General features: G+C 40.7%; 1 protein-coding gene and 1 long non-coding RNA gene across 3 annotated transcripts; both read right to left on the reverse strand.

Moving 5' to 3' along the window:
* Positions 1 to 3,896: 3,896 nt before the first annotated feature.
* Positions 3,897 to 7,375, reverse strand: LOC120289496. Of its 2 annotated transcripts, XR_005547510.1 has the most exons (3): positions 7,114 to 7,375; positions 6,886 to 6,998; positions 3,897 to 4,065 (listed from the first exon to the last, which is right to left on the reverse strand). It is a non-coding gene; the product is annotated as an uncharacterized LOC120289496 (long non-coding RNA). The 2 variants fall into 2 exon arrangements; XR_005547509.1 differs by having other exon boundaries at positions 6,886 to 7,375.
* A 3,867-nt stretch (positions 7,376 to 11,242) lies between these two features.
* LOC104426850 (phytochrome C) lies at positions 11,243 to 18,267 on the reverse strand. The gene is made up of 5 exons (XM_010040018.3): positions 17,851 to 18,267; positions 15,048 to 17,657; positions 13,604 to 14,420; positions 12,941 to 13,237; positions 11,243 to 12,164 (listed from the first exon to the last, which is right to left on the reverse strand). Exons 2-5 carry the CDS (start codon positions 17,107 to 17,109, stop codon positions 11,954 to 11,956), a joined length of 3,387 nt encoding a protein of 1,128 aa, XP_010038320.1. The 5' UTR covers positions 17,110 to 17,657; positions 17,851 to 18,267; the 3' UTR covers positions 11,243 to 11,953.
* Between the last annotated feature and the right edge of the window lie 3,437 nt (positions 18,268 to 21,704).

The following is a 21,704-nucleotide window of genomic DNA, read 5'->3' on the forward strand; positions in this document are numbered from 1 at the left end:
ACTCAATGCATGCATATGACATATAATTTCTTAATGCATTATTATCATTTAGTACTTCATCAACATGCATTATCTTATTTACTCCACCTCTCGAATACTCCCAATCCCAACACACAAGGCATCCCGCAATACCCGCCCATGGGGCGTCCTGCCATACTCATACATCATTTTATATGTGAGGCATCTCAACTCCCGAGACATCCCGAAACACTCGTCAAGACATGCCGACACACGGGGCAATGTCACCACCGTCACGTGGACGATGGCATTTTCCTTTTTTAATATTCAATCTTACCATGCGGCATTAACGCATATGGAGATGATCAACATCAATATTCAATGCACCACATCATTTCACTTAGCCATCACCAATTGAACATATTTTACATCAACATTTATGCATTGCATTGTTTCAAGGGATAAGTGTTCCAAAGTCCTAAAACTTGTCACGAAAATGCATTTTAGTCCTAAAACTTGCAAAAAGTGCAAATAAGTCCTAAAACTTGCCAAAATAGTTCAATTGAGTCCTAAAGCTAACACCGTCAGCATTTTTAACGGAAAATGCTGACGTGGCATTTTAAATTATTTTTTATTTTCCAGCTGGCTTTTTAAAATTATTTTTTATTCAATTTTTTAAAATATATATATTTAAAAACTAAAATTCATTTTTTTAAAAACTATTAAAAAAGAAAAAAAAAAGAAAAGGGCAAAGGAGTGGCCGTCCATCGCCGGAGGGGCCAGCGATGGTCACCGGCCGCCGCCCGACCAAGGCGAGGCCTCGCCGTCCCCAGGAGAGGGCCAGGGACCCTCACCTGGTGCGAGCGAGCCCTCGCGACCCTCACCTGGCGTAGGTGAGCCCTCGCGACCCTCGCCTAGCGCGGGGGAGGGTGCCCAGATTTGGGCACGCCGGCCCTCACTTGGGGGCCGGCGACCATCGCCAGCCCTGGGCGAGGCCTCGGTGGTCGTCGCCTGGGGCCGGCGACCATTGCCAGCCCCGGGCGAGGCCTCGATGGCCATCGCCCGTGGCCGGCGAGGCTCGCCCAAATCTGGCCGGGCACAAAGACGCAGAAGTCGCTTGGTCGTGGGCGAAGGTCGCCGACGAGGGGACTCGGAACAGCGGTGACTGGTGGCCCGGCAACTAGCTCGAATCTGTTGGCGTCGAGCACAAGGAAGCATGAGAGCGGGCCACTCGTGCGGCCCTCACGCTTCGCGGCAACGCCTAGATCTGGGCGAGCCCCGCTGGCCCCAGCTGAGGGCCGCCAAGGCCTCGCCCGGGCCGGTGACGGTCGCCGGCCCCTGTGCGAGGGCCGGCGTGCCCAGATCTGGGCGCCCTCGCCTAGGGCCAGCGAGCCCTCACCCGCGCCAGGCGAGGGTCGCTGGTCCTCACTGGGCCGGCGAGCCCTCGCCCGGGCGGGCGGCCGCCGACGACCGTCGCCGGCCCCTCCGGCGATGGGCGGCCGCCTCTTCTTCCCTTTTTTTTTTTTTCTTTTTTAACAGTTTTTAAAAATTGAATTTTAGTTTTTAAATATATATTTTTTAAAATTGAATAAAAATTATTTTAAAAAACCAGCTGGAAAATAAAAAATTATTTAAAATACTACATTAGCGTCACGTCAGCATTTTCCGTCAATAAAACTGACAGCGTCAATTTTAGGACTCAAATGAAACATCTTGACAAGTTTTAGAACTTATTTGCACTTTTTTCAAGTTTTAGGACTCAAATGCATTTTCGCGACAAGTTTTAGGACTTCTGGAACACTTATCCCTTGTTTCACATAATCATCATTACCTAAACATATTCAACATCAACATTCTATACATACTTTCCAAATATAACAAATATTCATTTATTAAAGAATGATGCTTACAAATTATTAAAGATTAAAATATCCATAGAATAGAAAGCATGAGAATTTTTTAAAATTTTTTTTCCATTAGCAGTAACTTCCCCGACTTGGTAACTCGCTATAATCGGTAATTGGTAACCGGCATACTCAGTAACCTACTATAATCGGTAATTGGTAACTACTATACTCGGTTACCTGCAATAATTGGTAATCGATAACTATCATATTTGATAACCCGCTAAAATCAATAGCTTTCTCATTTCTTACCTTTTTTACACTTTTTTCACCAAAATACCACAAATCATCAAGAAATTAACTCATAAAATCATCAATACATAACTCAATATACCATCATCAAAATTCACACAAGTGAGAAACTCAACAAGCTATTACCAAACTTTCTCACATGTGTTCATAAAACTCACTTAAGGTAAACATCCACCAAGCAACCAAGTCAAGTATTCATTAGAACAATCAAGCTTAGTGCCTAGAGTTTTCCCTTACCTTGAAAATAGCTTGCATAAAATGAAAGCTTTAATTTTCCTTCAAAGTAAGTCCAAAACCAAAATCAATTATTATTATCTTGAAAACAACAAACCCATTTGTGAAGAGTAGAAGAAAATTAATGATTTTATCTCGTTCAAATCCGAAAACAAACTTGAAACTTTAATACAATACACACATGGAATCTTTTGCTTTTACTCTTTGAATTGAAAGTGAAAGTTGAAGAGAAAGTGGAGAGTGATTGGTGAAGTAATGGAGTGGGGCCTCCTCTTAGGAACTCTCTCTCTCTCTCTCTCTCTCTCTCTCTTAGCCAAGCACTTACCCTTCGATAGGGTAAGTATTTAAGACTGAATTGATAAAATTTCTTAATTAACCAAGATAAAATCATGAGGTCTAATAGCATAAAGGCTTATTGTTCTAATTAAAAGAGTTCATGTGGCCCATACGTGAATAGCTTAGGCATGTGGCACAATCTCATAAGCCAAGAGAAGAGATATTTAAAACGGATTCATCTTCTTTGACCGAGTAAGTGTATGAGTCACCCATTTTCATTAATGAACTAAAAGTTAATATAGATGAAATAGGCATAATATTAACAAAACTAAATTCAATTTTTCACTTGCCGAGAAAAGAGGAAGCCAAAAGAACAACTTTCCAAAGTAGACTTTTTCGGTTGAATACTAAGAGATCAAGGAAATCAGTACGTAAATGAGAAAACTAGTGTCCATTCTATAGATTGATAAATCCGAAAAATATTTTGAACTTGTCAAAACGTTTAGCAAAACTTTTCGAACATAAGTCAATAATTAACTTTTGAACATGTCAAAATATTTGGCAAAACTTTCCAAACATAAGTAAATAGTTAACTCAGTAAATTTCTAACATAATATTCAAACATAACAGTCATGTTAATCGATCATATAACTTCTCGCACGTGACACTGATCGCAACTAAATTTTTGCATATTAATAGATGTAGGAATTTTCTGGGTGTCACACAACACATCATTGTAAAATGGAATTGATGCTCTTTTCGTTCAGCCTACATATAACATGACGAGTGAATCCAAATCCTTCCCAGGTTGTTTAATTAGTTGTTTCACATGGAAAGGAAGATTACTCATTATTTTTGCTCTTCAGTGAAACGATGCCAATCTCTTTAAGAAGAAATAAGTTTATTAAATTGTCTATGAGAAAACTGAGTACCTATTTAAGAATGATCTACAAAAACCTTCAAGACTCTCACTACAAAGGACCAACACCTCCTGGCACGGTCGGTCAAATGATGAATACATCTAGCCATCTATTGCCTTATAAATCTTTATGCACTTCATAAATAATAAAAAAACCACATTAATGAAAACACGTTCTTCTTTTAAAAAAACTGAAATATCTGATGAACATGCACAGTCACGACCACATCGGGGTTATTGTTGCAACGTCTCAAGTGCGTCGTCAACCCATTTCTTTTCAATTTTATCTTGTTTTGATGAACATGCAGAAGCATGTACAACAACCATCTCCCAGACAACACAACAATCAAAAAGCCAAGAAAACACTATACAAATCATATTGCTACTATATTATATCGGTATGATTACAAGCCATTTTCTATGGGCATTTCCTTATTTACATTAATCTTCTATCAGCTGTAGGCTAGGGATTCCTATCTCCTCTAGTGGGGCCTCGACTCCAAAAGGGTGAGACTTCCATACCTACAAGTTTGAAAAGACAACGGAATGAGTCAAGGACTCGATAAATAAAACCACTAAACCTAGGTTAAGAGGAAATCTCATCATCGAATCTAGCATGCAAACAACACTTGCACCACAACATTGATGGCAGATCAATAGCAATTCTATTGTTGTACCTCAACTATATGCATATGATCATTTCTAGCTTACTGTCAAGGCATGATTTGCCTTTGGCTTGTTAATAAACAAATCAATAACACATATCAACATACATAAAAGGTTCATTAACCATCTCAAATAGTTTCTCCCATACTTTTAGGAGCTTCCAGCTTCAAGATTGGCATCCAAAATCCACCGAGCATCCTATACTCTCAAGTGCTTCACGTTCTCATGAACAAGGCAACGTAACGCATTGTTTAGGGTAGAGGTGTGCTACCATCCCTCATCCCAACTTAATATTGTCCTCTTTGGGGTGTGCTCTTGGACCGTTCCCCTCAAGGATTTGCCGTTGGCGTGGCCAAGATGCGTTGACAACATTTATCCTTTATGTGACCGCACATCATGGAAGTGCGTTGTGTGCTCTGACCTAAGACATCATGACTATCAATATGCCAAGCACGACATGAAACTCATGGTTTGAACCAACACGCCTAGCATTGAACCAAAGCCAAGCGAGACTCAAATCAACACATCTTAATGTTGATCCACGACCAAGCAAGGCTCAGATTCGTTATGCCTTAACATCGATCCCAAAACTGAGCAAGACTCGTCCATGACTCAGGGCATAATCATACTTACGCCTGCAAAGATATGAAAAAAAAAAAAAAAAAAACCATACAACCATCATTAAAATGTACACAACTAAGCCCGAACAAGAACACGATCGATGAACTCACAGCTTGAACTGACACATCTCAATGCCTATCCAAGGTCATGTGAGACTCGTTCATGACCCGAGGCATGATTATGATTCATGCATGCAAATCATGGGCAAAACTTACAAAGCACTCATCATCATGCACATAATTAAGCACAGGTGAGCACACATTCAAATCCAACAACGCAACACATCGCCCTAACTAAAGGTTAGAGATTCTATTGACAAATGTAAGGACATAAGCCAACCATACAAAAGTATTCATCATCATGCACACGATGAAGCATCGGTAAGTACACATCCTAATTCAACAACGTAACATATCGCCATAACTAGGGGTTAGTAATTTCAATTACACTTGATGAATTAAGACCGGTTTGCCAAGGAATGGCCGAATGGTGAGGGCGGTGGGCTAGTGTGGCAGAGAGAGAGAGGGAGGCGTGCAAGAGGAGAGGAGAGGAAGAAATGAGCCAAGGATGTGTGAATTAAAGGATTGGTTCTTCTATTTATAGGCCAACCCTCATTGAATGGCCTTTATATGTGGTCCAATGAGATCCCTTCTTGTGGTAAGCCTATTTTGAAGATGTGTCACCTTATGGTTCCTAGAGAATGATTATGCCTTTGTGTTCTCTTCCTATTGGTCCACCTAGCTCATGAGTCATCATATAGTGATGACTAAGCTTAACTTGCTTTACAAGCCAATCTTCTGGCCATCATTACCTATCCTTAGCATGCTACCTAAGTGGACAACTCATGCTTTCATTAAAAGGTCAAGATATAGTTATCATGGTCTTGCAAGATCACTAGTCAATAATTCCCTTAGATCATGAGTCATCTAGCATTTATGATTGGGCTAAGTTGTCTTCCAAGGCTCACATTAGTATAATTATGGCCTAAGCTCATAAAGACACATAAGCTTATGAATCATCCTCTTTCATTAATGGCTAGCTTCCAAATTCATTAATGGTTTGACTTGGTCATCAAGACAACTTGTGTCTAGGGTTACTTGTTCTCCAAGGTGGGCATGTGACTCGTCCCCCATCCCTAGTGTACTATCTTCCAGAGATCATTAATCCCTTCAAGAAGCAAGCTCCTTTCTTGCCACTTGGGTGGGTGAGTCGCTCCTTCATTAGTTAACTAGCTTCTAAAGATAATTAATGCACACATGAGAAAGAAGCCAAATGGAAGTGCCACTTCATCATATGGGAATTTCTTGTGTTCATCCACATGATCGGTAAAACTAAGTCAACGGTTCACTTGAACCAATGTGCGGCCAGGGTCGGTTAGGCCTAGGGCCAGTTCCTACCCCTACTAACTGGTCTTGGGACCGGACCTGTGGCTAGTCCAAGGTCCTACGCACAATCCATGACCGATTCAGAACCAATCCATGTTTGAGTTTAATTGATCCTCGATTATCATGTGATCGTATGAGATTGATTGATCTGACTTGATATACGATTGCACGGAATCAATCCATGGTCATTCACTATTAGTTTAATGACCGTGCGGAATCACCCACCGGTACATAACCGTGCAGAATCAATCCATAACCGTCCATTGATCGATCTGTAATGGTGTGTGATCAACCCACGGCCGATCCTCTTGGTCAAGCAACCTATCCATTGTCGAATATTCTAATCAACTTGCACGATTGGTTGATCGATTCACTTTTGATCCCATGGTCGATCTTTCAATTGAATATAAACAATCCTTAGTCACCTTTCCTGATCGGACTAATTGGTCCATAGCCGATCCTTAGATCAATTCATGGCCAATCCCCGTTATTGGTGTACCAATCCCTAGACCACTTTTCACGACCGAGACAAGGATGCGGACCGTGGAGGTCACAAGAAGATCCAAAGAATAAGTATCAATTTTACCTCTTCTAGATTGAAAAATATACTCTGGAAGAGGCGACAATGGGGCTAAGGCGATCAAAAAACAAACAATTGCCAGAAAACTACCTCTTTTGAGCCATCCAATGTTAAGAGAGAGCTCACAATGGTAGCCATGGTATCGTTGCCGCTCGCTTCGATGCCAAGGACGGAAAAATCATCACCATTTGCACTCGTCATTCCTCCACACAAAATCAAGGAGCTGGAGTTAGGACTAGAAGGCAATCATGACGAAGTCAGAGCTCGAGATCCAATAGCTATGACCGACAGGGCTCTTAGGAGCGAGAGAGAGCTCACAATGGTAGTCACAGTGTCGTCACAGCTTGTTTCAACGCCAAGGATGACCAAATCATTGCCACCCGCGCTCGCCGTTCCTCCACATGAAACTGAGGAGTTCAGATTGTAAGGTGATCACGATGAAGAGGCAAAGGCGAAGGCGACCTTTCCGAGGGAGAGATTTTTTAAAATGAGAGAAAGAGTGGGTTTCACACGGCTGATGGAGAAGAAGACATTGTACTTAATGAAGAGAGAGAGAATTTTGAAAGAGATGAGGCGCATCTTCGTGCAAATGGCCAGAGAAGGACGTAGCAATTAATGAAGAGAGAGAGGAGAGGCAAAAATTTGACTCAAAATAATGGTGGCGCTTGGCTGCACATGGAGCCATGTGTCACTTCATGATTAGACTGGCGTACAGTGACTTGACATGGCCAGTGCACCTAATATTTTCTCAACATCCACGACAAATCTCTGCATGTAAGATATTTTCATATTTATTCTTATCCACACATTACTAGAAACTTCAGCATTTCTCTAGATTACTACATATTTTTATCCTAGACGACTGTAGAAATTGAATTACCATTTTAACGGAAGGATGTGAAAATGGGAAACTCGGCAATGGAAGTTTAAAACTTAACAGCGTGATCAACTTATATTCTTGACTACCTAATCAAGATGAAAAAGTGGTGAAAGAAATCAATATCACGAACCGATAAAAAAAAATAAAAAAAAATAATATGGCGCTACTGTCTATATATGTGCCCAACAGGTCTTATTCTAATAGAGCAATTTTAAAAGTGTCCGGCCTTTATATTGTTGTCGGATCATCTTGTGCTCGTTATCTCCTTATGGAGTCTCGGTCTGCTTGCCTTGCCATATATTGCGTTCATGTGTATATCTCAACCGGCCCTTTTTCTCGGAAGAGATAAAATACAGAATATAATGGAATATGCCTTTTGGAGAGAGGGTATAGTTTGAGTTCCTCTCGAGGGAATACGTGATCGGCTTCTCCGAAACTCGCATGGGAGTAGGGTAAATCGCGGTTCAATGAAATCAAGACCCCAACCGAAACAATACCTTCACATCCGTCCTCCGGATCGATTTCAAACGGTACACATCAAGCCTATAGGCACACAAGAAGTTCATCGATATTAAACCATTGCAAGGTAATATGTATCCTAGATATACACCAAACCAAACTTAAGTCATTCACGACCCTTCACCAAGTGAAACGTGTAGCATCTGAATATTCGATGTGGCGTTGGTTCAGGATTTGCTTTGATGCATATAATCAAGTCACAACCCCATTTGGAAACAATCTGTTGATCGAACGCACATTATCACGACCTAATCTCAAGTGCAACATATAGGATTTGACTAATGGATTATTAAGTTTAAATTTAGTTTGGGTTCTCCCAAGCTCATACCAATCGTGACTTAAATTCAAGTTTTTAGCATATAAATAAATTTTATTTGGAAGTATGAAGACGTCATAGCCGTGCAGGGCTTCTCGTGACAGGGAAGCAGCGTCGTCAGCGAGCAGGGAGGTCAGAATTGCAGCGATGCAAGGGCATTCTTGGTGCTAGCAGCAGTTGTCTCCGTTGATCAAGGTGAGTGCCTCGATGAATATTGAAGGTGCACTCTCCCTCTCACGATTTTCAATGAGCCAACCTCGCACCTCACAACTTTCTCCTCCATTTTCCCTCTATTGCGCTCCCCTTCACGAGGCCGTCCGTATCAATCGTATGGCCTCCCTCCAACTTTCTTGTCTTGTTCCGTCTTTTATAACCCAAGGAAATGTGCATATCTCCGGTAGATAAAAAGATCTTTTAAAAACATGTGCCAAATCGTCTATTTTAGTCAAGAATATATTGTGAGTGCTCTCTCTTTATATTCCTTCTTCAAATAGTAGATTACGCACAAATATAATGACTATTGTGTTGATTGCTTCTCAAATTCATCTCAATCTCCTAAGATTTGTATCGAGATAATATAAAGCTTAATTGCTCCCCAAGTTTGCCATCTTCTAATAAAACAAAATATAGTCCAACTTGGCCTTTTCCAATAAAAATTTCATGTCCATGGGCTTGGCCTAGAATTTTCTTCACCATGGACTTAGTCCAATTAAGTTCACAGCCATGCACTCAAATTCTTCAATCGTTGGTGCAATGCAAATGCAATATACTAAATAATAAATGCTCATAAAACTACATACTATACAATCTAATTCTAATGTTTTTGTTTAGGGATCAAAAATTAATTCCTAATTTTTAATCAATAAACAAATGACTAGATCGCCAAAATTTAAGTGTCAATACACATCATATACATACAATAACATACAAAGCTCGAAATAAACCTGTCTAGTACTATACTTTCTATGAGTGACTATATTGTTAGCGCAGAAAATCTGAGTTTAAGCATTATGCTCCTTTAACTCGGGAAAATGATAATTAAAAAAGTTAAATAAAAAAGCGAACGCTTTTATCCAGAACCGGATGATTTTCCTTGAAGAGATTGACTGATCGTATGACCTTCCCAGTCTCTTAGTTAAGAGTGCAAAGCGGGAAACACCCGCATCTTCTGCTAAAGAGTCGAAGCCTATCAAAGGAAGCCAATCGGTGAACCTACGCATGGTAATTGTCAACTCATGTGCCTCTGATGTCATGGCCCAGTATATCCAACGGATTGCTAGGAATGAGTTATAAGCCCATTAGAATATATTAACAACATTACACCACACCATACTCAAGTCCGTGAAGGATTTCAAGTTTGAACCATCAACATATTCAATCAAACCCACATTTACTCAAAAATTAAATCAATGACTTATCAGCCAACTAAGATTTACTTATTACTCCACACCACAACAATTCTCTGAAGTGAGACTTTTTTTTTAATAACATGATCCACACATGCATCTCAACATGCATTGGGTGACTTAGGTGCACATGCAACCAGATTGCTCGACAAAAACATGTATAAAAGCTAGAGGTGTTAAATGGGTGGATCGAGTCGGGTCAGGTTTGGGTCGGGTCATTAATGGTCCGACCCAAATTGACCCATTAACTCATTTAGGATCCATTTATGCTTAATGTAAATTTTCCGACCCATACCCGACCCATTTAACTAAATTTTTTTTTTTTTTTACAACATCTAACTAAACTTAAAAAGCTTATTTCTTATATATATGTTTAAAAAAATGGTATTGCTAAAATAGTTTTATACAACACAAATTTAATGGAAAATTTTTATAATCTTTAAAATAATTATTTTAAAAAGTCGAATTTTAATTATTTTTTATTTTAAAAAATTAAATTTTTTATTATTTTTTATTATTAAATATAATTTTTCTTTTTCTTTTTCTTTTTTGTTCTTCTTCTTCTTTGGTCGGCCGTCGGCCACGACGATGGCGGCGGCGAGCCATAGGCGAGCCTCGAGCTCGCTTGATGCCGACGAGGCTCGAGCCTCACCGGCCGTCGGCAAGGCCTCCACCTTGCCAAATCCGGCGAGCTCGAGGCTCATCGGTGTTGGGCGAGCTCGAGCTCAACCCTGCCGCACCTCCGCCTCACCGGATCCGGCGAGCTTGAGGCTCGGCGGGCGTCAAGCGAGCTTGAGCTCGCCCCTCACCGGATCTAGCGAGGCTCGAGCCTCGCCTAACGCCGCGAGCCTTGAGCTTGCCGGATCGGCGAGGCTCAAGCCTCACCGGGCGTTGGTGAGGCCTCCGCCTTGCTAGATTTGGCGAGCTCAAGCTCGAGCTCGCTCGATGCCGGTGAGCTCAAGGCTCGCCTAGCTGGTCGCCATGCCGGCGACTGGAGGAAGAAGAAAGAAAAAGAAAATAAAATTAAAAATTAATTATAATTTCGATTTAAAAAAAAAAAAAACATTTTTGTAAAGTTAAATAGAAAAGAGAGAATCTCTCTTTGTAAATGGGTTCATTGTTAGTGGGTTAATAAATGGATCTTAAATGGGTCTAATCTTAGCCTCTTTGTTTTTAAAACCCATTACGGGTACTTTGAAAAGAAGACATGACCCATTAACGACCCATTTAACTATAAATGGGTCCATAAATTGGTCAATAACTCATTTTGACACCTCTTTAAGCTCAAATATATCATGAAGCTACGTGCATAAATGGCAAGGTTCCTTTCAAGAGAAGTTTCCCTCTTCCCATTGCAATATAATTACGTACATCCGACAAAGAATTTCGGAACAAGCGTGGAGCATGCATAGGAAGATGCGTGGTGTAAACAAGTAAATGCAATTGTTGCAAAAAAGATTGCCTTAGCCAGCGACTTGTAATTTCAACCAAGAGGGGATGCTCAGCCAGCAATCATTCTTTATTTTTTCATTCCTCAGCAATATATACAAAGAAGATTGGATCGCTTGCCTTTATTCCCTATTCCCCCCCCGACTGAACTGGTTGTCAGCTGCCTCGAATGTCGGCGGAGAAGAAATCAGCTCCATCGAATGTTCTAGGCTATCAAACCACACGAGCAGCTCTGCACCATCTGCTAATTGAACCCAATACAGTTCGAGAAAACTGAATTTTCACTGAGCGAAGACAGCATGACAAAACGCCAATCCACCGACAGCTTGTCGGGATTCCCAAGTCACTAGAAACTTTTCCAGTGTTGACTTGACGAAAAAGAGCCACCCAAACCAAAAATTCTTCCCCACTTCTGGTTCTGAAAATTGACTCTGCTTTACAGTTGAGGACCCTGTTTATTGTTGGTCACTCGAAATTCCGCATGCACATGCACCAAGAAAAGCACTCATGAGACGTTGAGCCTGGACCCATTGTGGAAGCAAGGAGCTACAGGAGCTCGTCTGCTTAAAAAGCCTTTTGAAAGGAACTTCATTGATCGGAGTGATCAATGAGTGGAAATTCCACGAGAATAATAAAGGACGACCTCTCTTCCTCCCTAAGATACTGCACACTTCCGTTCATTATCTTTACGAGCTTCTGGCTGATGTACAATCCAAGGCCTTCCCTCGACATGTCTTGGCCGTGGTTAAACATCTCGAAAATCAATTTCTCTGGAATTCCAGGTGCTGGATGTGTAATCCTGAAATCAAAGTTCGATGTGCTGAATTTGTAGCACGCATTTGACCACCAAAACAACTGAGATCAAGCATTTTCATCTAGCTGGGATCAGATGTTGTCCAACCATACCACCTACGACCATTTCTAAAATATTATTAAGAAGCACATTGATGTTTCTTGACCATTCAGTCTTCAAAATACCAGCACTCTCGTTTCATCTCTATATAAGCTTTTGGCAACGACAAGATGAAACAGTTTTCATGGCATCTATCGGCATTATAGCGACTATAAATGTGTTGGAGCAAATGTCAAGTTACTGAAAGGTAAATGAACTGCACCTTCTAGACTCAAAAGTGCGATGACAGGCTACCCCATCATTTGTAAATTCCACGCAATGAAGTTGATGACTTAATGATGATGATTTCCTTACTTTTCTTTACAGAAAGCAGCAATGACATTGATATTTATGCCACCAGAGAAACCAATGTAGCATCAAATAAATGTTTATCAATGCTAGACCCAAGGAGAGAGTTCACAGATCAATTTAGCCTGTCTTCTCGTTTTGGAACTTCTACATATTCATGCAACAATATGACCAAAGCTATTAATCATCTAGCAAGGTACCGCAGTCACAAACTTAATTATATTTAGGAGACCCATTCTTATGCTCAATAAAGCTAATGTGACATTCCAGGGCTAGTGTTACTATTTTCTATTTTCTGAACTCTGTACGCCTATAAGGGTGCAATATGCAGGGAAAGATAGTAATTGAGATCTTATTAAGAAAGTGAGAATTACCGAAATTCAAGGTGGACAATGTGCATCTTCTTCCCTATCCGCTCCTTTCTTGGAATTGCCCTCAGGATAACAGATGACACTTCATTGCTCGGGGTGAAAAGGATTGCATTAGTCAGAAAATTAGAAAGAACTTGCTGCAATCTCAAGTTATCACCATATAAATGCATGGTCGACACTTCAACAGGCAAATCAAGAACGATCTGTACCGCACGTTCCTGGCTTAGAATCATTTCTTGATTTATGACAACTCGTAGTGTTTGCTCAAGGTTGAACTCGCCCATGTTCAGTTCCGTGTAACTGTCATATTGGCACCATAATTGACAAACAAGGAAGAGATCATTAAAAAGTTCAAGTTTAAGGAAATCATATAACTCATATAGGAAACGTAAACTCTTATGGGGCCAAGCCAAGAAGAATCTAAAAATAAGAAGTAGACAAAAAGACCAGTTTTCCTTATAGCACTTCAAAATTCTAAGAAGTCTCGCCACAATTTAGACAGGTAACGATAAGATTTTCCACGAAAAACAACTTAATCAGAAATTTTTCATAAGAAATAAGACAGCTGGCCTCCCAAAGAAGATGAAGAGAGTGAAGATGAAAACCAATTTTACATCCTCCATTAATGAGTATTTACAGGTATATCATCACGTTGGGACAACATACCAGTCTTCTATGCTTTGCATGTCAGTGTCATTAACAATCTTCTCTAATTGCTCCCGACACAAAGTACCCGTCTTCAAAAGTTCACTCTGCTCATTGCTTAAATCAGAGGCCCCCATCAGATTTTGCACACATATTATCCCATTGAGAGGTTTTCTGATCTCTCGGCGGATATAAGCCAATTTCTTAAGGCTATCGGCAGCAGCTTGCTCTGACATCCTCTGAACCTGCATGGCATACTGAAGTTCTGGACTGGCAACATGCAGAAAGCACAACACGCCAGTGATCTTTCCCTCAGTGTCTGTTCTTTTGTTTGCACAAATTAATGCCTCAATATACCTACCATTCTGATTAAAGAACCCAAACAGAAGTTTATCCCCATCCTGTCCTGCAATTACACCATTCAACAAGATCCTGAGTTTGGTTAAAGTGTCGTGATCTTTTAGACGGCAACCAAAGTTGGTAACTGTGAAAACCTCGCCAAGTAGGATTCTGTCAACGACTTCTTCCCTCTTTACACCGGAGAGTTTTTGCATCGCATCATTCCATTCCAAGCACCGTCCATAATCATCGGTCAAAAAAATTGGAGGAATAAGTGCAGATGGATTCCGCACAATTCCAACATAATCACCTTGGATACGGGTGTATTTGTCCATAATCATCTTTTGTCCAGTAATGTCCTGTCCAACGAAGCATATTCCCACAACATTCCCCTTTGCATCACGGCTACAGCATGCATTAACTACCAATACCACAGGACTCGTGTCATCTTGAAGGCCATTCTTTTTAAGCTTGATTTCAACATTCTGCTCCTCGACACCTGCCACGCATTAGTCTTAAACCAATCAAAAGATATGCAGGACAGGAAGAATGAAAGTCAGACCAGAACAATAAGCACAATTATGTGAAGATTCCAAAGGGTTAAGAATGTTAAATATTAATACGTACTTACAGAAAAATACATAATCAGATATCTACCATCACATTGTATAAAGAAAATCCAGCAATACATTGATCATTATTATGAAAAACGGCATTTTATCAGATGGTAAAACAAATGTTAAGTATGGAACTAATACTGAGAACGTCAGTGAATTTGCTTAACTAACAGTGAAAGAAAGAGTTGGAACCACCACACCAATTTTAGCAAGTTAAATCTATTCACCATATAAGATAAGGTGGTTATTCAAATAAATCATGTTATGAACAACTGAAGAATGTTTTTGGACTGATGTGCACCTCATGCGAACAGCAATATGCTGCTTATTTCTTTCACTCTGCAGCCAGCATGCAAATCTTCAGCTTTGGACCGTGATTAAGTCAATTAGTTTGAGTACTATAAACAGTCGAAACCACAGATTGAGATTGCACTTGTAACTATTGATTTTGGATTAAGCTTGCCAATAAGCTCTTCAGAAGCTAAAACAGATGGAACTGCAGATGTTACCTTGCAAGGCTGACGAGAGCATCTTCTGCACTCCATCTATGGAGTCAGCTGCAACTAGATCAACTAAAGGCATGTTGATTGCATGCTGGACTGAAAAACCTGTGATTTCAGCGACCTTGTTGTTCCACCCATTGACATTACCAGATGCATCAACAGCCAGGATAGGGACAGCAGCGGTCTCAATGAGGCGTACCATCTCATTTGTGACGAAACGCAATTCTTTCACCTTTTGTATCCTATCATCATCGATGGCCCCATTCTCAGCTGAAGGAACATTTACAAGAACCTTGGAATCTTCAGTCATATCATTGTGCAAAGATTCCCTCAATATCAGCTGCAAGGAATGGATAGCATCCATTTCGACATCTTCCCATGGTACACTCCTGTGCTTAACAACCTCCAAAAATGCATTGAACGACGACCTGGGGTGCATGCGTCTGCCATCATCTCTGTCACCAGGATCATGTTTCGCGCCACCCCATTTGATCTCTTTTGCAGTGTGGGAGCGGAACCAAAAAAGGAAGTCCTTTGAAGTAATCTTAATGGCCGCCATCCCACAAACTGCATCACCAAGGACCGAAGCTCCAGGATAACCAGCTTCCATAAGGCTATCGGTACTTAAGCCAGTACTCCCACTATGATATTTGAGAAGCCAATCTGTTAATTCTTTAATCTGTGCCTCTGTAGGAGTGACCCCAAGCAGCCAGAACTTCTGCCGGTAGTAGAGAGCAGCCCCATCACACTTCACAAGATCCATAACATTTGGTGATTGAGTGACAATACCTAGAGGAGCATCTCTAAGGAGCATGTCACATAGAACAGTCTGCGTTCTCAGGATGTGCTTCTCCCTTGACTGAGCTGCCAACTCAACTTCCTTGTTTATTTGTACGCCAAAAACTTGAATCAAGAATTCACAAGCGTACCTCAAAGGGAATGGAACAAACCTGGGACTTGAGTGATGGCAAACTACTAAACCCCATAATTTTCTTCCTTTCTGTTGGGTGCTTTCCAATGCCTCATCATCCTCATTAATGGTAACAGACATAACAAGAGAAGCAATTGAACCCATGTTTGCCATGTACTGAGCATGACATCCATGAGGAGATCTTAAAGTGGAACCACAAAGACTAAGTGGCTGAGCCAATCGCTTGTCTTGGATCACTTTAACTGGTGAAGCCAAACAGTCACATATCATCCTTATCTTATTCTTCATGAAGAGGAACCTTGATGCCTGTGGAATATCAGTAGCTGGATAATGCAACCCAAGGTAAGGTTCTAGATCAGGGCGACGACACTCAGCAATAACCTCCCCATGCTCATCCTCATGAAATTTATACACCATGACACGATCATAACCAGTCAATTCACTGACTTCCTTAACGAGTACGTCACATAACAAAGAAATATTAGTGCTTGGCAGAGATTGCAATCTGGAGATGGCCTTTGCTGCAAGCTTATAAGACTTTAAGGCTCCAGCAGCAGTCACAGGAACATCAGCTGGATTCACTGGCTCTAAATCTATCACTAAGCCCACATCAATTCGGTGAAGAATCGCATAAAATGGCTTGCCTGAAGTCCTGCAGTGTACTAATATGGGATTGAGAAGATTAACTTCCCCAAAATTTGCGGCTTTCTGCAAGGCAGCTGCACCTGAGGACCGAAATAGAGTTCGGACATCCAAGCCGAAACTGAGGGCTTCTTGCTGCTCAATGTTTGGAACTGCATGTGGGGCCAAGTCCAACATTTCCGGGGCATTTTCACTGTAGGCAAGGATGGTGTAATTTTCTTCCTCGACAGCGATCATGCAACCAAAGGGTTGGATTAGCTGCCCCCTCTGCATTTTCTGAAGATACGCCGAGATGGTCGATGAGGGGACATTGCCTGTGGAGCTTGAGATGTTGAAGTCAACCGAAGTGGAGTAATCAAACAACTGTTCGGATTCTTCAAATTCAACATGAAGCTTCGCGTCAATGGGGGTCTGAGCAACGACATGCCCCCCATGCCTCAATCGAACCGAGCTGCTTGGAGAGCAGTTCGTCTTGTTCGTCGATTTGGATGACATTTTCAACTCCCCCGGTTCCCCCGACTATCTTCCCTCTATACTTGCAATCAATTTACTCAAGATACCAGCAAAACCACCACGTTAGACCCCACTGACATGTCCTCAAACCAGATGTTCCAGAAAGAATAAACAGAGAAAGGAGAAAATTTTACCAGAAACCGAAATAAAAAGCTAGAAACAACAACACATAAGCAACCCTTTATCGCCAGCTGGCTCCATCGGATCCAGGAATCGGTGTTAAAGTCGAAAGAGTGAATCCCAGTATCATCAAGACAACCCGGCTTTTTCATACTAAACCCATCAAGCAATGGGAAAGGAAGAGAGAAAAAGCTACAGAATCACAGGAGGGTTCTAATTATTAGATTCCCAATCCAAAGAGGAGGAGGAGGAGGAGAAATGCCACAGATGAGAGAAAAAAGGCCGAGTGAGAATGGAATCCTTTGGCTCTTCTTGAAACAGCCTTCGCAGAGCCCTGTTGACCATGTTAACCCAAGAAAGCTGAATGGCTGATGCTCCAAGATCCACTGAATTAGTCACACGGTGCCCACCTTAAATTCATCAAATTTTGTCTTCAGATAATAAGCCAACTCCAATTCCCAAACAGTTTCGCACATACAAACAAATTGACTGTGCGCAGAAACCAGATGACAGAACAAATTGCGCTAAAATATAAGAACACCAGTCAAACTAATTAATCAGAGAACAATATATCGATTGCGAGGATATGGGTTCTGACCGCACCATTTTTGTCCTCGCAGGGCATGGATCAGCACGCAGGCACCCGCACGTGATAGCCGACCTGAATTCTTGTGGTTTATTGACCCCCCAGAGCAATCAAGAAAGCCCACCGCTCCTCTGCAGGTACACAAATGAAGAAGAAGGGAAAGAAGAAGCGGGAGACAGTGACTCCGTCTCGGCTTTCATTCTGGGCACCGCCAGTTCGCTTTCGCCGAGAGCTGAGTTGGAGAAGTCTCGTGGTAGGAAAACAGAGGAACTGTGATGGCCGTGTGCATCTTCGAAGTACGATGGCGTTTGACCGTACACATGAACCGACGTTTCGTGCTAGATCACACTCTCTCTCGCCGACCTCACTGACCCGAATCTTGAAAACAGAAGACGTGCGCTGTCATCGAGAATCCCCCAGATGCTTTTTTATATGTCGATTAAAGTTCCCATTTTTATTCCTGTTGGGAGCCACGCATCAGTGAACGAAGCCGCACCCGAATTAGAGTTGATCAAGATACGATGAAATGCATAGAACTTGGGAATTTTCGCAAATGAAATCTAACTCAAAAGTGCCCACCAAACGTTGTGACAAAAGGCAAAAAACCAACCGTGCAGTCACGAACTTCTCACTGGGATCTTGGGAAAGCCGGAAATGTATAATATGAGCATTTTGTGATCTGTCGAGCTTCACTTTGTATTATTTTTTGTTTTTCTTAATAGTATTTTCCTAAGCATTTTCTTCCCTTTTGTAATTACGAAAAAAGCAAATAATTGAAATGATTTTTGACATGTAAGTCGTAAAGCTATGCTACATAGTCCGCACGACGTGATTTAAAGGACAACATATTCTCATTAGGGAGCTGTACTAATTAAGCTCGGGCCTCTTGATTACATATTCCGTGACGCGTGAAGAGCTTCTAATTACCGTACCTATAAATTCAAAGCAAAGCTGGCCACAGAAACCACGCACATTCCAAGCGGAGAGCCTTTCAAAAGATTTGGTTTCTTTTTTATATATATTTTTGGTCTTTTCCAAATTTGTTTTACAATTTTTTTTCTTAAGAACGTGAAGGCTGTATAGATTCCAAGGACAGGATAGAGGTCATGGGACCACACAGCATCCGAGGCACAGAGAAGCTTGTTTATTTTTGATTGCCCATCAGGATCATTCCTCCATGCCCGTCATGCATTTATGTTGTAAGTCCATGAGAAGACCTTTCCTTAAAAATCTCTCTCTCTCTCTCTCTCTCTCTCTCCCCCATTTGGTGATGGAGGATTTCAGCCATTGAAACTCGTATGTAGATCCGGACCGCATTTCCCCTTATGATTAAATGCAAAGGACTAGATGGGATGGCTAACAATACTAATCTTCCGAGCATCCATGGAAGGGTTACGCACTTGCTACAGAATGTTGAGATTAAGTCGCAAGTAATTCGCATCACCTATGAGCCGCAACTAGAAGTTCTGAGATAGAAAAGGACAAGAAAAAATATGTGAAAAAGAAAAGTGAAAAGAACGAAAGGAATAGGTACGTGAGAAATGCGCGATAAGATGCGTATATCATAAAGAGGGGAGAAAAAATAAAGCAAATAGAGCATTCCCTTTTTTCTTTTTTCTTTTTTTTTCTTATTTTTGACTTGGCGACGAACGATGTCTTCATCTCTAGACAATCGAAATATTTACAAGGTAGTGTATAAAATATGACCTGAAAAAGGAATTCATCCATGATGAGATCAATTTACTAATAACCATAGTCAAAAGACATATAATTTACAGTCTTCGGTTAATAATATATTTTCTGAAAATAAGCTCTCTTAAATTTGCATATATAGATCAGAATATTTATTTTGTATGGGATTTTCTAGCATACCAGTTTATAGGTTGGAGCGAACTCCACAATAATTTATAATTATTTATTATTTAATTTTATATGATTTTAAATAAATTATTATTTTTATAGTAAATTAAAAATTATTTTTTAATTATTTTTGCCATATTTAACAGAAAATAAATAATGAGAATATTGTTTTGTCCCATCAACTTTTTGCCTTTACGAACACCCTGAGTGGTCCTTGGGTTTAGCAATAGCTGACCATAGAGAATTATGCTTTCCAAAATAAAGTTTGAGAAAGTTAGGGCTTGGAAGACAGCTCCCGGAATTTCGGTAAAGGGCGTGTTTCACCCGGCAAGTAGCCATGCCACAATCACAGTCGATATAAGTTTATAATTTCCAGAGCCATTTAATCAAATTGAACTAAGAGCTATGTTCATCAGAAAGCTTGGGATCTAATTCTTGCGCTCGGCATTTATGAAGAAGTAATTTCTTGCTAATGTGTTAGTCTTCTCATAATCCTCGTGAGAACATTGATCGATAGAATTGTGAGTATCTCGTTTCATGGTAAATAGCCAGAAATATATAGATATTGCTAAGTTAGAAAAGTCTTGAAGTTGGCGGGCCTCATGTGGGACTATGATCTTGAGCTCCAGAGAGCATTGCCTGCACTCCACCTAATGGGGCACCTCATGTTTCCTCCTCGTTGCTAAGCTTATAAGTTTGAGCAGGGATCACGAGTCAATTCATACTAGCTTTGATTGTGATCTCAGGAGGAACAATCTCATTCACGAACTCGCCACCATTAGCATACCTAACATGTGCAAAAAAAAACAAAACATCTTAATCTTGCATTGAAATTAGCATAACAAAAAAAGAATCTTATGAGGATCAATTGTCGGAGCTCTATTTTCGATGTCCTTCGCTTCATATATATAGCATTTGGTCACCATGCTAAGTATTCCTATCGGGGAGTCGGCATAAGTAGATCAAATCGGGCCATTACAATGTATGCGGGCCTCCGTATCGAGGAGGACTGAAGTTTGAAAGTTCAATTACAGGAGGAAAAGATTGATGAAAATGGAGAGATAAATAGATCAACTAGAGAAGAAGAACATAAGTAGAACTTGGGAACTAAAGATTGTGGATGCATCTGGATCGCCAAGGAGGACGAGGAAAAGTCTAGCCGATGGAAGTCGTGGAAAAGTAGCGACTGGGCCTCAGGTTGAGACCTAAAAGGCTTGTTTCGGGCTTTTCCGGCCCGTTTTGCTATCTCGATCAGCTCATCACGACGCACGGACGAGCCATCATTGATGGGTCGCTTGTTTCGACAGCCTTGATTATCTCTGATCGGAGTTTTGATTTTCCGACGAAACATTAGCGATCGACTAGGCATGGTCCCCCAACCATTATTATTCTCGAGACAATCACACCTAATTAAAGAAATAAAACACTGCGAGTTACTAAACAACATCTCATCCTCATAATCTCAAGGAAACGTCTCCAAGCTCGAGAAACATCTCTATTCAGTCGAACTACGATAAACATGTCTTCATCGGTTTCCACGTTTCTTGTAGGAAGAGCATGAGGAAACTTGAGTTAGAGTTTTCCTCCATCCATGCATGGATTGACGCTGCTTATTTTACGTGCAACTGGCCGACACGTTTCTTCGTGGATTTTCCCGATTTGCTCATTTTTTGGAATTTCTTTCGAATTGAAATATATTTTTCAAACTTAAAAATAGACGATTTTTAATAACTTTCAGGAATTTTTTTCTGAATTTTCCGGTACTCATTCCATAGAAAATAAAGTGGTTAGGGAAAACATTTTCTATCAACGAAAAAAAAAAAGTTTTTTTAAAATAAGGGAAATTTTTTTCCACTTTTTAAGTAGGGAAAAACATTTTCCTCACACGCTTTCTCTTATCTCATGCTCTTGCTAGCCTCCTCTTTTTTCTTTTTTCATTTTAAAAAAAAATAAATTTGTAATTCTTTGTAATTATTTTTAAGAGAACACTGAACAATATTATTATTTTTCT

Source organism: Eucalyptus grandis, chromosome 11 (genome assembly GCF_016545825.1).
Source record: "Eucalyptus grandis isolate ANBG69807.140 chromosome 11, ASM1654582v1, whole genome shotgun sequence".
In the NCBI taxonomy this organism is placed as follows: Eukaryota; Viridiplantae; Streptophyta; class Magnoliopsida; order Myrtales; family Myrtaceae; genus Eucalyptus; species Eucalyptus grandis.

What these genes read in the sequence shown, in the direction of transcription:
- LOC104426850 (XM_010040018.3), bottom strand. Translation starts at nt 17,109, where the DNA reads ATGTCATCCAAATCGACGAACAAGACGAACTGCTCTCCAAGCAGCTCG. An exon ending in GCTCTCGTCAGCCTTGCAAG is followed by an intron (nt 14,421 to 15,047) that starts GTAACATCTGCA and finishes AATGCGTGGCAG; the next exon opens with GTGTCGAGGAGCAGAATGTT. An exon ending in ATGCAAAGCATAGAAGACTG is followed by an intron (nt 13,238 to 13,603) that starts GTATGTTGTCCC and finishes CCAATATGACAG; the next exon opens with TTACACGGAACTGAACATGG.